Source organism: Giraffa tippelskirchi, chromosome 6, assembly GCF_054371585.1.
Source record: "Giraffa tippelskirchi isolate mGirTip1 chromosome 6, T2T-mGirTip1v1.2.pri, whole genome shotgun sequence".
Taxonomy (NCBI): Eukaryota; Metazoa; Chordata; class Mammalia; order Artiodactyla; family Giraffidae; genus Giraffa; species Giraffa tippelskirchi.
In genome coordinates, this window is record NC_137280.1 from 89,460,105 (window position 1) to 89,474,273 (window position 14,169).

Genomic DNA, 14,169 nt, shown 5'->3' on the forward strand with positions numbered 1-14,169 from the left:
TGGGGTTCTGTGAGAGGAGGTGGGCTCAGGTGGACGATCTCAGCCCAAACCGTCTACCAGTTTGTCCCAGGAAGCTTGCTAACCAAGTTACTGTATGTACGTGCGTGCTAAGTCGCTTCAGTTGTGTCCGACTCTGTGAGACCCTATGGACTGTAGCCCGCCAGGCTTCTTTGTCCATGGGGATTCTCCAGGCAAGAATACTGGAGTGGGTTGCTATGCCCTCCTCCAGGGAATCTTCTCAACCCAGGGATCGAACCCGCGTCTCTTTGACTCTTGCATTGGCAGGTTGGTTCTTTACCACTAGCGCCACCGGGGAAGCCCTACTATATGTCATTTCCTATGCTCTGTGATTCTGTGCGGTTGATTGAGCCTATGTGACTATGTATCTGTATGTGAGTGGAGCTCTGTTTCTGTGACATTGTGGGGCTGTTGACTATGGGCAGTTGTGTGTCTAACTGTCCGACTGTGTCTGTGTGGCTGAATGTCTTTGCGGTTTCTTGTCTAATTGTAAGCTTGTGTAATGGTATTCTGTGTAATCATGTGTCTGTGTGGTACTATGTGCATGACTGTTTTGATGGCTTTCTTTGTAAATGTGGCTGTTCGTGAGAGTGTGACTAGATATTTGTGTGTGTGCATGTGCGATTGTGCATATGTATAAGTGTCAGTGTGATTTTGTCTCTGTGTTGTGTGTGTTTGTGAGCTTGAGTGCCTGCCTGAATGAGTGACTATGCCTACCTAGATCGCTTTTATGAGCATTCATGTGGTGTGCTTTTGAATCTGGATGCATCGTGCTTGACCATCTCTGTCTGGAAGCCACTCACCTACTATGACCTGTCCATTTTCCAGCTGTGGAAAGTGAGGTCCGGAAAGCAGAATGGTCTTGCTTAAGATCAAAATAGACCAAGTGCAGGGGCTTCCCTGATGTCTCAGTGGTAAATAGTCCACCTGCCAATGCAGAAGACACAGGTTCCATCTCTGGTCCAGGAAGACCCCACATGCCACAGAGCAACTAGGACCCCCAAGCGCCACAACTACTGAGCTTGTGCTCTAGAGTCCAGAGAACCACAACTACTGAGCATATATGCCACAAGTACTGAAGCCAGCACACTCTAGAACCCGTGATCCTCAACAGGAGAAGCCACCACAATGAGAAGCCTACACACCACAACAAAGAATAGCCCCTCTTTCTGCAACTAGAGAAAAGCCCAGCACAGCAATGAAGACCCAGCACAGCCAAAATTAAATAAATAAAATTATATTTTGGCTTTTTATTTTCAAAGCAGCAGTGAAGAGAAAGGCAGAGGGGGATAGAGAGGAGAAGGAAGCACTCAGTTGTGTCTGACTCTTTGTGATCCCTATGGACTGTAGCCCACCAGGCTCCTCTGTCCATGGAATTTTCCAGGCAAGAATACTGGAGTGGTTTGCTATTTCCTATTCCATAAAATTATATTTTTAAAAAAATGGACCAGGTACAGAGAAAGGACCAGGCCCAGGATCCAGTCTTCCTGTTTCCCAGGACAGGCCCTTCCCTGCCCACCCAGGAACACCCCTTCCCACATGTCTGTGCATAGAATGCTGTGTCTCACACATTTTCTGTGACTATGATGAGAGTAACTGAGACTGTGTCTGAATCTGATCACTAGCCTGCATATCCCCAAGGAGCTCAGGGGTATCTGGGCCCTTTCGGCCTCTAATATCCATGACTTGAGCCCTCCTCCCCACTCAGCAGGGAGTCCGTCATCACCCTGCAGTGTCTGGGATTCTGCATAGCTCTTATTCTTTTGGACACCCCCCCCCCCTCCACCTGCAGCCAGTGGCCTCCCTCCTTCTATCCTGTCCTTTCACCAATGCTCCCTGCTCTGGAGTCATTGTGAACACTGGAGTTCTCTGATGCACAGGGGATGTAGAGGGTGATGACAGCATGCACACTAGGAAGCCCCAATCTACACTTAGGCCTTGTCACTCTGGGAAGTCTGTGATCTGTACTGGCTACATGCTCCCAGAGGCCTGGTCTCCCAGCCAGACACCTCCCAACTCCCACCCTGGACCCTCACCATTTTGCCCCACCTTCCAGAGCTAAACATGCCTGTTAGTGCCTTATCCTAAATCAAGAAGATGTCTCCTCAAGAGAGATTGTTTTCCTGTCCAGGAAACTGCTCCAGGAAACCACTCTAATTTCAACCATTTTGTCTGAATAAAGTGAAATTCACATAACATAAAATGAATTTTTTTTTGCAGCTGTGCCACATAGCTTGCAGAATCTTTGTTCCCTGACCAGGCATTGAATCAGGACCACAGCAGTGAAAGTGCCAAGTCCTACCCACTGGAGCCAGGGAGTTCTCTAAAATGAACCATTAAAAGTGTACAATTCAGACTTCCCTTGTGGTCCAATGGTTAAGAATCCACCTGTCAATGTAGGGGACAAAGGTTCAATTCCTGGTCCGGGAAGATCCTACATGCCGTAGAGCAGTTAAGCCAGTGCACCACAACTACTGAGCCTGCATGCTTTACAGCCTGTGCTCTGCAACAAGAGAAGCCACTGCAATGAGAAACCCATGCACCAAAACTAGGGAGTAGCCCCCACTTGCTGCAACTAGCAAAAGCCTGAGTGTAGCAAGGAAGACCCAGAGCAGTCAAAAAAAAAGTGCACAATTCAGTGGCTTTTAGTATGTTCATTGTGTTATGCAACCACCACCTTTATATAGTTCCAGAACCCTTCTATCACCCTCAAAAGGAGATCTTGTATCCCTTAAGCAGTCACTCCCCACTTCCTCCTCCCCCAGCCCTTGGCAACCACTAATCTGTCTCTATGGATATACTTACTCTGGATATTTCATATAAGTGGAATCATATAACATGACCTCTCTTAACTGGCTTCTTTAACATAGCATGCTTTTGAGGATCATTCATCTTGTAACATGTATTAGCACTTTATTACTTTTCTGGCTGAATAACATTCCATTGCACAGATGGGCCACTTTTTGTTATCCATCTACTCATTAATGGACATTTGGGTTGTTTCCACCTTTTGGTGGTTGTAACTAATGCTACTGTGAACACTACTGTACAATTATTTGTTCCAGTTCATGAGTGCGTGGGAAGTTGCTTCAGTCGTGTCTGACTCTGTGTGACCCTGTGAACTATAACCTGTTTGGCTCCTCTGTCCATGGGATTCTCTAGAACACTGGAGTGGGTTGCCATGGAGTCCTCCAGGGGATCTTCCCAACCAGGGATCGAACCTACATCTCTTTTGTCTCCTACATTTGGCAGGTGAGTTCTTTGCCACTAGCGCCACCTGGGAAGCCCACTTGTTCCAGTACCTGTTCTCAATTCTTTTAGGTATATACCTCGGAGTGAAATTCCTGCCTCATATGGTAACTCTCCTGGAGGAGGGCATGGCAACCCGCTCAAGTGTTCTTGCCTGGAGAATCCCACAAACAGAGGAGCCTGGCACCCTGCAGTCCATTGGGGTCTCACAGAGTCAGACACAACTGAGTGACTGAGCAGCAGCAGCAATGGTAACATGTTGAACTTTTTCAAGACTCATAAAACTGTTTTCTACAGTAGTTGCATCATTTTGCATTTCCACCAGCAGTGTACAATGGTTCCAATTTTCCTGCATCCCCACCAACACTTATTTTTCTTTTTAAAAAAATAGCCATAGGGACTTCCCTACTGCTCCTGTGACTAAGACTCTGCACTCCCAAGGCAGAGGGCTGGAATCGGATATCGGGTCAGGGAACTAGATCCCGCATGCAGCAACTGAAGACCTGGTGTAGCCAAATAAGTAAATAAATAAGTACAAATAAATATTAAATAATCATCCTAGTGGGTTTGTCCAGCTGGCTTTTACATTATTTTTTTGTCCGCCCACCACTCTTGGGATTTTAAAGTCATTTTATTTATTTATTTGGCTGGTTCCTTATAAGTTGCTATACACAGAATCTTCATTGCATCATGTGGGATTTTTTGTTGCAGTGCATGGACTCTCTAGTTGTGGCACACAGGCTCAGTAGTCGTGAAACACAGCCTTAGTTGCCCCAAAGCATGTGAGATCCTAGTTCCCCAACCAGGGATCAAACCCATGTCACCTGCATTGCAAGGCAGGTTCTAAACCATTGGACCACCTTGTTGTACATGACAATTTTTTTGCCTTTTTTGTGATGCATTGGTGGTGTACAAACTCTGGTTGTGTGTGTCTGTGGGTGTGATGTGTCTGTGTCTGGGTGAGGTTGTACACCTTTCACCATCAGGGTGTTTGATTCCATGTTAGTGTGGTTGTCTTTGTTTGGATGTGCCTCCTGCATTGGGCATTAGTAATTGTGTAATTGTGTGACTAAATAATCATATACTGTATCAGAGACGGGTGACTGTGACTACTTAAGACTGTTGTGTGTGATTGTCTGCACCTGATGTATAATAGTGTGCCTGACTACATCAGAAGTGTTTATGAAAGGTTGCGTGGATGTGTTTTTTAATACTTTTAATTATTTAGTCTGTATTGTGTCTTTGTTGCTGTGCAGGCTTTTCTCTAGATGCAGGGAGCAGGGGCTACTCTCGAGTTGCAGTGCACAGGCTTCTCGTTGTGGTGGCATCTTCTGTTGTGGAGCATGGGCTCTAGGGTGCTCGAGCTTCAGTTGTTGTGGCTCTTGGGCTCTAGAGCACAAGCTCAATAGTTGTGGCACATGGGTTTATTTGCTCTGCAGCATGTGGGATCTCACCTGTGTCTCCTGCTTTGGCAGGTGGATTCTTTACCACTGAGCCACCAGGGAAACCCTTGTAGATGTGTTTTACACTTTTGTGTCTGAGGCTTCATCTGTGTTTGATGGGGTTGTGTGGCAGCATCTTTTCTAGTTCTGTGACAATATATCCGGGCATCTCCATGGATCTGTTTGGTTGCGGCTAAACCGAGTGTGTGGCTGTGTGTGATTTGAGTAACTGTGTGTCATTGTCAGCACCTGATCATGAATTCGATGTCTGAGGCAGTGTATGACTATAACATTGTGTAACGATGTAGTAGATGGTTGTTTTTGCACCTGGGAATTGTATGTCTGGGCATGGTCTCTGTGATGCACAGACATACAATTATCTGAGTAGGGACTATATGGGGTGTGTGACTTAGGGACCAGGAATTTGTGTCATAAAATTGCATAATGTGTGTGTGCGACTATGAACTATATGTCTGTGTCATCACCTGGAATCCCTGGGCACCACGGTGGAGGTCTCTGGTGCAGAACCTAGATCTCTCCCCACTGTGGGGTAGAAAGTGAAAGTTGCTCGGTCATGTCCGACTCTTTGCACCCCCATGGACTATACAGTCCATGGAATTCTCCAGGCAAGAATACTGGAGTGGGTAGCCTTTCCCTTCTCCAGGGGATCTTCCCAACCCAGGGATCAAACCCTGGTCTCCCGCATTGCAGGCAGATTTTTCACCAGCTGAGCCACAACGGAAGCAACAATCGGGTCACCTCCCAGTCAGGTATTTCCTATGGCCTGATGCAACAGTCCCATCCCACCCAGGGGAATAGGTGGCCTCCTCGTCCCAAGGCCCCCCCATCTAGAGCAGTTGTAGTTGCACCAGCCTCAGCCTCCCCATACCCCCTGCACATTGCCTGGGGTGTGGGGTGGGACTGTCCATGGTAGACAGTGACCACTGATTGGCAGGGGCCTCTCCTGCCACTGGGCTCAGACCCAGGGAGTTCACAACCCAGGAAATTGAAAACCAAGTTAATCCCCAGCCCCTGGCCCTCCCACTCACCAGAGACAGAGCCTTGGCTGTTCTGGGCCCCCACCTGATAGCAGTCTCCAACGTCTGGGGAGTCTGATAATGCTTGGCTTGGCAGGGAGTTCATGCCAAGTCCCGCCATCAGCATGGTGGCTGCTGTTTATGGGGAAGTGGAGAGTTGCAAGACCCCTGTCAGGGGCAAGGGGGTCTTGAAGCTCCTTCCCAGAATCCCCATTGTGCCCATCGCCTCTTCTCCAGGAAGGTGGCTGAGAACAGGCCCCCAAGTTTCTCCTTCTTTGGGAACACAGTGCCTCACTCTGCCCAACCCCTGAACCCCCATCTCCTGAACCCCCATCCCCTGAACCCTTAGACCCTGAACATCTGATTGGCTTCGGATAGAGGGTCAGTCTTCAAGACTCAGCCCCGAACAGGCCTGGGTGAAGTCTGTTCCCCAGAAACAGTGACCCCCGCCTTCGCCTGTCCCTTATCAGGGGCTGCAGCCAATCAGCTGAGGGCAGAGAGGAGCCCTCCAAGGGGCCATCAGAGCCTCAGAGCCCACGAGGCCGCCAAGGGAGAGGAGGCCTGAGCCCCAGGGTGGGCACCAGCCAGCCATGGCTGCAGCGGAGACCGCCTTGCCCTCCATCAGCACGCTGACCGCACTGGGCCCCTTCTCGGACACACAAGAAGACATCCTCAAGGTGGGGTCAGGTGGGGGTCTAGGTGGGCCGTCATGGGTTCTGGGCCCTGGCCACAGAATTGGGGGAACGGATCTGCATTTTTCCCTGAAATTCACATCTTGCCTTGCTCAGGACCAGGAGTCCTCAGTGCAGGCCAGGGGTCTGAACTTGGTGTAAGGTCCTATTTCTGTCATGGAAGACTGAGGCTGGGAACAGAACAACACAGGGATCTAGGCTCAGTGAGACACCCCCAGATATAAGAGGGAAATGACAGATGTGGCTAAGGGACACCCAGGAATTAATCTTGTTAGGGGACCTGGAAGGGGAGGAAGATTCTTGGGGGAAACTGAGGCAAGGCTGAGTCTCCCCTAGCCTTCCATTCTTGGTTCTGCCAACCCTTCCCCCATGCCTGAGCGTGGCAGGAGACTCTAGATAATATAAGCCTTATCTCCTGTCTCCAGCCTGACCCGATAGACCGTCTCTGGAGCTGGGAGGTGAGGGGAGAGGTGGACAAGTGTGAGGGAGTGGGACAAACTGACATGACAGACAAGCAAACAAGACTCCTTTACTGAGCCTCTGGCCAGCCTGCCCCCATCAGGGCATCCGGCCCCCACCGTCTATGAGCAGGATACCTTGGTGTCCGCTGAAGCTCCGTGTTACTGGCTCCTTCCCCCAGTGGTGGCGTTCTGAAGACGTGCAGGACTTGGGCCCGGGCCCCCCCGACCATACTGGGCCACCCCTCCACGTGAGGCCTGAGCTGGAGGACGCTCCTGGGGAGGACGAAGATGATGACAGGGACGCAGCTACCCCCTGGGACCTGGATCTCCTCCTCACCAACTTCCCGTGCCCAGAGCCCGGCGGCGCGCCCCAGACCTGCGCTCCTCAGACTTGCGCTCTGGCGCCCGGCGGGGGCCCCGGAGCGCAATTCCCACCGCCGCCCGAGACTCTGGGCGCGTATGCGGGCGGTCCGGGGCTGGTGGCTGGGCTCTTGGGCCCTGAGGAGCACCTGGGCTGGGCGCGCCCGGCCCCACGAACCCCGGCTCCCGATACCTTCGTGGGCCCATCCCTGATCCCGACCCCCGAGCCCAAAGCGCTGCCGTTGCAGCCGTTGTACCCGGGACCGGGCGCGGGTTCCTCAGGCAGCTACTTCCCGAGGACGGGGCTTTCAGTGCCTGCAGCGCCGGGCGCCCCCTACGGGCTGCTGTCCGGGTACCCTGCTCTGTACCCGATGCCGCAGTACCAAGGGCATTTCCAGCTCTTCCGCGGGCTCCAGGCGCCGGCACCCGGCCCCGCCTCGCCCCACTCCTTCCTGAGTTGTCTAGGGCCCGGGACGACGGGTGCAGGACTCGGGGGGACTACAGCAGACCCAGGAGGGACCGCGGAGGCCGCGCCACCCAAGCGCAGCCGGCGATCGTGGGCACGCAAGAGGCAGGCTGCGCACACGTGCACGCACCCAGGGTGCGGCAAGAGCTACACCAAGAGCTCGCACCTGAAGGCGCATCTACGCACGCACACAGGTGAGGGGGCGGGTCCCGGTGCAGGGGCTGGGCTGGGTTGGGCGGGGCCTTGGGAGCTGGGAGCCGTCGAGGAGCCTGAAACTGGAGCAAGGGGAGGGGCTAAAGCAAAGTCTCGGAGGAAAGGGCTACGCCTAGGGAGCCGGGGTGCTTGGAACATCAGGAGCCGGCCGAAGAGGAGAGGGGAAGGCGGGTGGGGACAGAGAGAGAACCCGGAAAACATTTCAGGGAACCAACGACTAAGACCTGGACCAAGGAAGGGCCGAAAAGCAGAGAGCCGGGCAAGCTGTGTAGGGGCGGGGCTAGAGGAGGGACCACGGGAGAGAATGCCGGAATACCAAGGGCGGGGCCAAAGACGCAGGGCTCAGGTTTGGGGCAAGTGAGAGTAAGGGGTTCAGGGGCCGCAGTGCTCAGACGTGTCCGACTCTTGCCACCTCATGGACTGTACTCTGAGGGGGGTCTCCCGTATCCAGGGATCGAACTCGCCTTTCCTGTGTCTCCTGCATCGGCAGGCGGATTCTTTACCGAGGTGGCTCGGTTGGTAAAGAAACTGCCTGCAATGCAGGAGACCCGGGTTCGGGAAGATCCCCTGGAGAAGGAAATGGCAACCCACTCCAGTACTCTTGCCTGGAGAATTCCATGGACAGAGGAGCTGGGCAAGCTACAGTCCAGGGAACCGCAAAGACAAAAAGTGTGCGACTAACTCACTTTTCACCTGGGAAGCCACTCAGGGGCCATAGCCAGGAATATAAAGAGGGAGTGGCCTAGCCAGACTGTAGGGGGCGTGCTGGAGCTCAGGAGGGTTAGTTCGAGGGGCCCAGATGCAGTGGCAGTTCCTGAAGTTTGAAGATAAATAGCTGGGAAACAGACGAGGGTGGGCACAGGAGGAAAAGCTGGGGACCCAAGGAGCCAAAGAAGGGCGGGGACATGGAATAGAGGGCCAGGAGGAGGAGGAAGGAGGCCTGTGCCTAGGAGGGTGGGGCCACGTGTACAGACCTGTCCAGGAACATAGGGAGGGGGGGGCCAAGTCTAGCAGGCGGAAAAAGGAATCACCCGGGACTGGGCGTGGAACACCAATTGGATTTCGGGGCTCAAGGATCAAGGCCAGCAACAGGATTGAACATCAGCTGGAGGGTCCCCTGGTACAGTAAAGAGGCTGGGACTCGGGACAGTGCCAAAGGACAAAAACTGGGAGGGCATTAGTACGCTGGGGCAGGACGTGAGGACACAGGAAGCAGGGCCAGCAGCATAGACAGCGCGACTTGTGCCCCGGAAATGAAAAGGAGCCTGGCGCCAGCAGGTACAGAAAAGATGCAGAAGGTACAGAAGGTCGCAGATGCTGGTTCTGGGCGTAGACTCAGGTCGTCCCCCTAGAATGAAAGCCTCCTTAAATTTCACGATCTGGGCGTCTCACCGGCCTCACCCTAGGCGTTAGTGGTAAAGAACCTGCCTGCCATGCAGGAGACATAAGAGACTCGGCTTCAATCCCTGGGTGGGGAAGATTCCCTGGAGGAGGGCATGGCAACCCACTCCAGTATTCTTGCCTGGAGTATCCCATGGACAGAGGAACCTGGCGGGCTACAGTCCATGGAGTCGCAAAGACTTGGACACAACTGAAGCGACTTAGCATGCACGCAGTCCCGGCCTAGGCTAGGAGGGAAGACCCTGGGACCAAGTATGGTGGACAGTGGCGTTCAGTGCTTCCTCATCTCCGCAGGGGAGAAGCCATACGCCTGCACGTGGGACGGCTGTGGCTGGCGGTTCGCGCGCTCCGACGAGCTGACCCGTCACTACCGAAAGCACACAGGACAGCGCCCCTTCCGCTGCCAGCTCTGTTCGCGTGCATTTTCGCGCTCCGACCATCTGGCCTTGCACATGAAGCGTCATCTTTGAGCCCCGCCTCTGGCACTTGGACCTTCCTGGGGACTGGGGTTGGAACAAGAGCGGATCCACGCAGGGTGGTTTTCCCTCGAATGAATCCTCATCTGGACTCTAGGCCCCACAGAGCCAGCAAAAGATCAAGGACTGGCCCATAGACACACCTGGGAGAGCCTCCAACATAAGTTCCCATAGGTCCTTGGCCACAGACAGCCACGATCATGTAGACCCAGCAAGACAGACCTCCAAATAAACGGACTCAAATGGATACTCAGATACTTCTGATAAAGAGACAGACTCTCAGAGAGCTGGACCATCAAACCAGCTCACAGGTGACCCTAGACAGTGAACGGGTGAGGCATCCCAGAGACCCTGATTCTAGAAGAAGGCTTCACACTGTGACACCTGAAACTCCGCATAGAGGCTGGCATTGCTGTGAATGGTTATGGGTCCTGTAAAAAATGCCCCTCCCAGATAAAACTTGTGTTGGCCTGAATTTGTGGATTTTGGCTGTGGTAGTTGGGAAGAAGCCATAACCTCAGAGCTGATATTGGGGGGCCATACACACGACTTAGCGACTGAACAGCACACATTTACACACTCATCTCCTAAAACCGGGCAACCTTCCTTGGGCAGTGACTGCCTTGCAGCCCCTCCTTCTCCCACCCCTAGGTCAGGCTACATTGTCCTCGCTTCCTGCCTTGAAGCCCAGGGACATTCACAGGGAACTTCTTTTCTACTTAAGAATCTTCTTCCTCCACTAAGAATCCTAAGGGAATTCCATGGTGGTCCAGTGGTTAGGACTCTGCACTTCCATTGCAGGGGGCATGGGTTCGATCTCTGGGGAACTAAGATCCCATATGCCCTATGGTGTGGAAAAATAAATAAATAATTTTTTTTTAAAAAAGGAAACTTCAGCTCGGTCCCAGAGCCCCAGCATTCTTCACCCTACTTTGATCCAAAGTGACCCCTTGGCTAGCTCGTGTACGGTGGCGGAGTGGGGATGAGAGGACATGCAGAATGAAAATGGGGAGGACCAACAGCACAAGCTCCCTTTAAAGGAGCAAAAGTCACACGAGTTGGACCTCAGGCTGTAAGGCAGGAAAGGATAAAGTCCAAAATTGCCTCTGACGGATAAACCGGGGAAAGAGCACCGTTAAGTAGAAGAGTGTTCATTGGGATTAGCCGGAAATGGGGCTTCCCTGGTGGCTCAGACGGTTAAGAATTCGCCTGCAATGCGGGACCTGGGTTCAATCCTTGGGTTCGATCCCTGGAGGAGGACATGGCAACCCACACCAGTATTCTTGCCTGGAGCATCCCCATGGACAGAGGAGCCTGGCGGACTACAGTCCGCGGGGTCTCAAAGAGTCGGACACGACTGAGTTACTCACAGCCTGAATTGAAAGAGACGGAGGCAGGGGCTAGCAGAAGGACGTGAGCTGTGGTTGGCCAGGAGCAGAGTCGGAGGCGAACGCTGGAAACAGCTTAGCCTTGAGAGGGCGTGTCTGGGCCGAGCCAGAGGGTGGAGCCTATCAGGGACTAGTCGGCCGGAAGCAGGAGGAGGCCCCAGGCTAGCCGGATCCCGGGCGGACTCAGATGGGGCGGGGGCGGACTCAGATGGGTGTGACGGCCGGAAAGAAAGTCCAGCCCCTGGGAGGAGCCTTGACTGCTTTTTTAAATCTCTGCTTCTCACCTCGCGGGCGGGGTCTCCAGCCTCTTGATATCTGGGGTTGGGTTCCCAGGCGGATTTGGAGAAGTGAAAGTCACCAGGGGCCGGGCCTGTCCCAGCTCGTGACCCCACGCCTCGCCCTCTTGACACAGATTTCTAGACCCCAGCTCTATGGCCACGCTGAGCTCGCTGCTATTGACCGCGCTGCTCTGGGTCCCCGTAGGAACCCTGACCTGCTACGGGGACTCGGGGCAGCCTGTGGACTGGTGAGAGCGCGGGCGCCCGCTATTCCTCAGAGCCGCACTGGGGCTTGCTGCACTCCTAGGAGAAAACAGGTTCCTTCCCTTCATCCTCCATTCTGTCCATCCCCCAACCTATAGGTTCGTCGTTTACAAGCTGCCGGCCCACACCGGGTCGGGAGATGCTACGCAGAACGGGCTGCGGTACAAGTACTTTGACGAATCCTCAGAGGACTGGCGCGACGGCGTGGGGTTCATCAATAGCACCACCGGGGCCGTGGGCCTCAGCCTGCTGCCGCTGTACCGAAAAAACAACAGCCAGGTGATGACGCCTCCGGCCGAACCTGGGGTGGGACTCTAGGGTGGGCCCGACCTGAGGGAACCTTCACGTTGCCCCTGTCCATCTTCCCCAGCTCGCCTTTGTGCTCTACAATGACCAACCGCCTAAATCCAGCGAGTCTAAGGACTCTTCCAGTCGTGGGCACACGAAGGGTGAGGCCAGATTGGGGGCTGGGGGAGGGTTCTGGTTTCCCTATGCGTCTTCTTCAGCTAATTCCTGACCTGCTTGGGGCTGAGGGTGAGCTGCTTTGGCAGGCCCTGGATATCTGTTTCCCTATCTTAAATCAACGTGGTCCTTCCTCTGAACTATAAGAACTGATGGCTGTGGAAACTGAGCTCAACAGTGGTCCTGACACTCATTGCCCACTGCCCACTGGTCCTGCAGGGCCCCCTACAGACTGAGAGTGTTCCTGGTTGCACATGTGCTTGTTGAGATGTCTCAAGCAGTCCCCTCCCTCCATCAACTCCAATTTCTGGTTCAGGTGTGCTGCTTCTGGACCAAGAAGGGGGCTTCTGGTTGATCCACAGCGTTCCGGACTTCCCTCCACGTGCCTCCTCTGCTGCGTACAGCTGGCCTCCTGGTGCCCAAAAATATGGGCAGACCCTGATCTGTGTATCTTTTCCTCTCACCCAGTTCCTGGATATCAGTGAGTAAAGACAGGGAGACAGGGTGAGTCCCTGATTCCCAGGTCAGAATCTTAGAACAGTCCGTCATTTTCTTCTCCCCTTGCCATCCAGGTAAACAGCTGACCTATACCTACCCGCTGGTTTATGACCACAGGCTGGAAGGGGACTTCGCCCAGAAATTCCCCTACCTGGAGGAGGTAGTCAAGGGCCATCACGTTCGCCAGGGACCGTGGAACAGCAGTGTAACACTCACATCAAAGAAAGGAGCCACATTCCAGAGCTTTGCCAAATTTGGAAACTTTGGAGACGGTGAGCCCTGAGGTTGATGTTTGGAGAATTCTTTCTCTGCAGAGGGACTGTCTGGTGTGTCCATGGCTGTGGGCAGGTCATGGGTAGGGATTGGGACACATCGGAGTCATAATCACATGCGAGGTAAACAACCAACATACCTGTGTTCAAGTATTGGTTTCTGGCTGTGTGATACATGATTTAATCAGGGTCTCAACTTACCTGTCTGAAAAATGGGAATAGTAATAGTATCTACTTGAAAGGGCTGCTGTGTGCAAAGAGATACATATAAAGCATTTAGTAAGGGCTATTACTCTTAATGTTACAATCCCCCAGATCGCCAGGAATTGACAACTGAGGAAACAGCTTAGAGAGGGGAAGTAGCCTAGGGAATCCCTAGCATTGATCCTGACCCTGTCCATGCCCTCTTTCCATCTTCTGCAGACCTGTACTCTGGCTGGCTGGCAGAAGCCCTTGGCAGTACCTTGCAGGTCCAATTCTGGCAAAGATCTTCTGGTATCCTGCCCTCCAACTGCTCTGGAGCCCAGCATGTATTTGACGTGACTCAGATAGCCTTCCCTGGGCCAGCTGGGCCAGCCTTCAATGCCACAGAAGACCACTCCAAGTGGTGTGTAACGCCAAAAGGGCCCTGGGCCTGTGTGGGTGACATGAATCGGAACCAAAGAGAGGAGCACCGAGGCGGGGGCACTCTGTGTGCCTTGATGCTCTGGAAGGCCTTCAAGCCTCTGGTGAAAGCCTGGGAGCCCTGTGAAAAGAAGAGCAGGGCCTTCTCTCTAGGAAGCCCAGCAGAACATGTAAGAGCTAAGATTCAGGGGCCAATGTGGACTTGACTTTGAATCTATTTTGTCCCTCCCTATTTGTTTGACCTTAATCATGTGCCTTAATCTGTGACTCAGTCTACTCATCTGTACAATGGGAATCATAACACCTTACTCAGAATTGTTGAGTAATAAAAAGAAACTGGTAAATGAGACTGTTAATCTTTCTTCAGCTGGGCCCTGGGACTCTGAACAGCATTGCAGCTTGCTCAGGGTCTGGGGGCAGCTGGCACGTAGGTGAGACACAGAATAGGACCACAAGGAAAGGTCCACCCAAGACCTACCTCCCCTCTTTATGGTAACTAGGACTGGAGGAAGTTTCACCCCTTAACAAGCACACAGGCAAGGGGGTGGAAACAGGATGTCCTGCCTTG

General features: G+C 53.2%; 2 protein-coding genes across 3 annotated transcripts; both read left to right on the forward strand.

The window, feature by feature from the left end:
- The first annotated feature begins 68 nt into the window (after positions 1-68).
- Positions 69-10,290, forward strand: KLF1 (KLF transcription factor 1). 2 transcript variants are annotated; one of them, XM_081504456.1, is made up of 6 exons: positions 3,187-3,270; positions 3,340-3,518; positions 5,421-5,479; positions 6,217-6,423; positions 7,079-7,919; positions 9,634-10,290. In XM_081504456.1, exons 4-6 carry the CDS (start codon positions 6,337-6,339, stop codon positions 9,807-9,809), a joined length of 1,104 nt encoding a protein of 367 aa, XP_081360582.1. In that variant the 5' UTR covers positions 3,187-3,270; positions 3,340-3,518; positions 5,421-5,479; positions 6,217-6,336; the 3' UTR covers positions 9,810-10,290. The 2 variants fall into 2 exon arrangements, with proteins under 2 accessions (XP_081360580.1, XP_081360582.1); XM_081504454.1 differs by lacking the exon at positions 5,421-5,479 and adding an exon at positions 69-285 and having other exon boundaries at positions 3,084-3,518.
- A 1,313-nt stretch (positions 10,291-11,603) lies between these two features.
- DNASE2 (deoxyribonuclease 2, lysosomal) lies at positions 11,604-13,945 on the forward strand. Its single transcript, XM_081504453.1, has 6 exons — positions 11,604-11,729; positions 11,844-12,024; positions 12,116-12,194; positions 12,524-12,688; positions 12,780-12,977; positions 13,401-13,945. Exons 1-6 carry the CDS (start codon positions 11,635-11,637, stop codon positions 13,805-13,807), a joined length of 1,125 nt encoding a protein of 374 aa, XP_081360579.1. The 5' UTR covers positions 11,604-11,634; the 3' UTR covers positions 13,808-13,945.
- The last annotated feature ends 224 nt before the right edge of the window (positions 13,946-14,169 follow it).

Coding starts and splice junctions, on each gene's coding strand:
- DNASE2 (XM_081504453.1), top strand. CDS start 11,635: ATGGCCACGCTGAGCTCGCTGCTATTGACCGCGCTGCTCTGGGTCCCC. Junction 11,730..11,843: donor TCGGGGCAGCCTGTGGACTG/GTGAGAGCGCGG, acceptor CCCAACCTATAG/GTTCGTCGTTTACAAGCTGC. Junction 12,978..13,400: donor ATTTGGAAACTTTGGAGACG/GTGAGCCCTGAG, acceptor CATCTTCTGCAG/ACCTGTACTCTGGCTGGCTG.
- KLF1 (XM_081504454.1), top strand. CDS start 6,337: ATGGCTGCAGCGGAGACCGCCTTGCCCTCCATCAGCACGCTGACCGCA. Junction 6,424..7,078: donor CACAAGAAGACATCCTCAAG/GTGGGGTCAGGT, acceptor TCCTTCCCCCAG/TGGTGGCGTTCTGAAGACGT. Junction 7,920..9,633: donor GCATCTACGCACGCACACAG/GTGAGGGGGCGG, acceptor TCATCTCCGCAG/GGGAGAAGCCATACGCCTGC.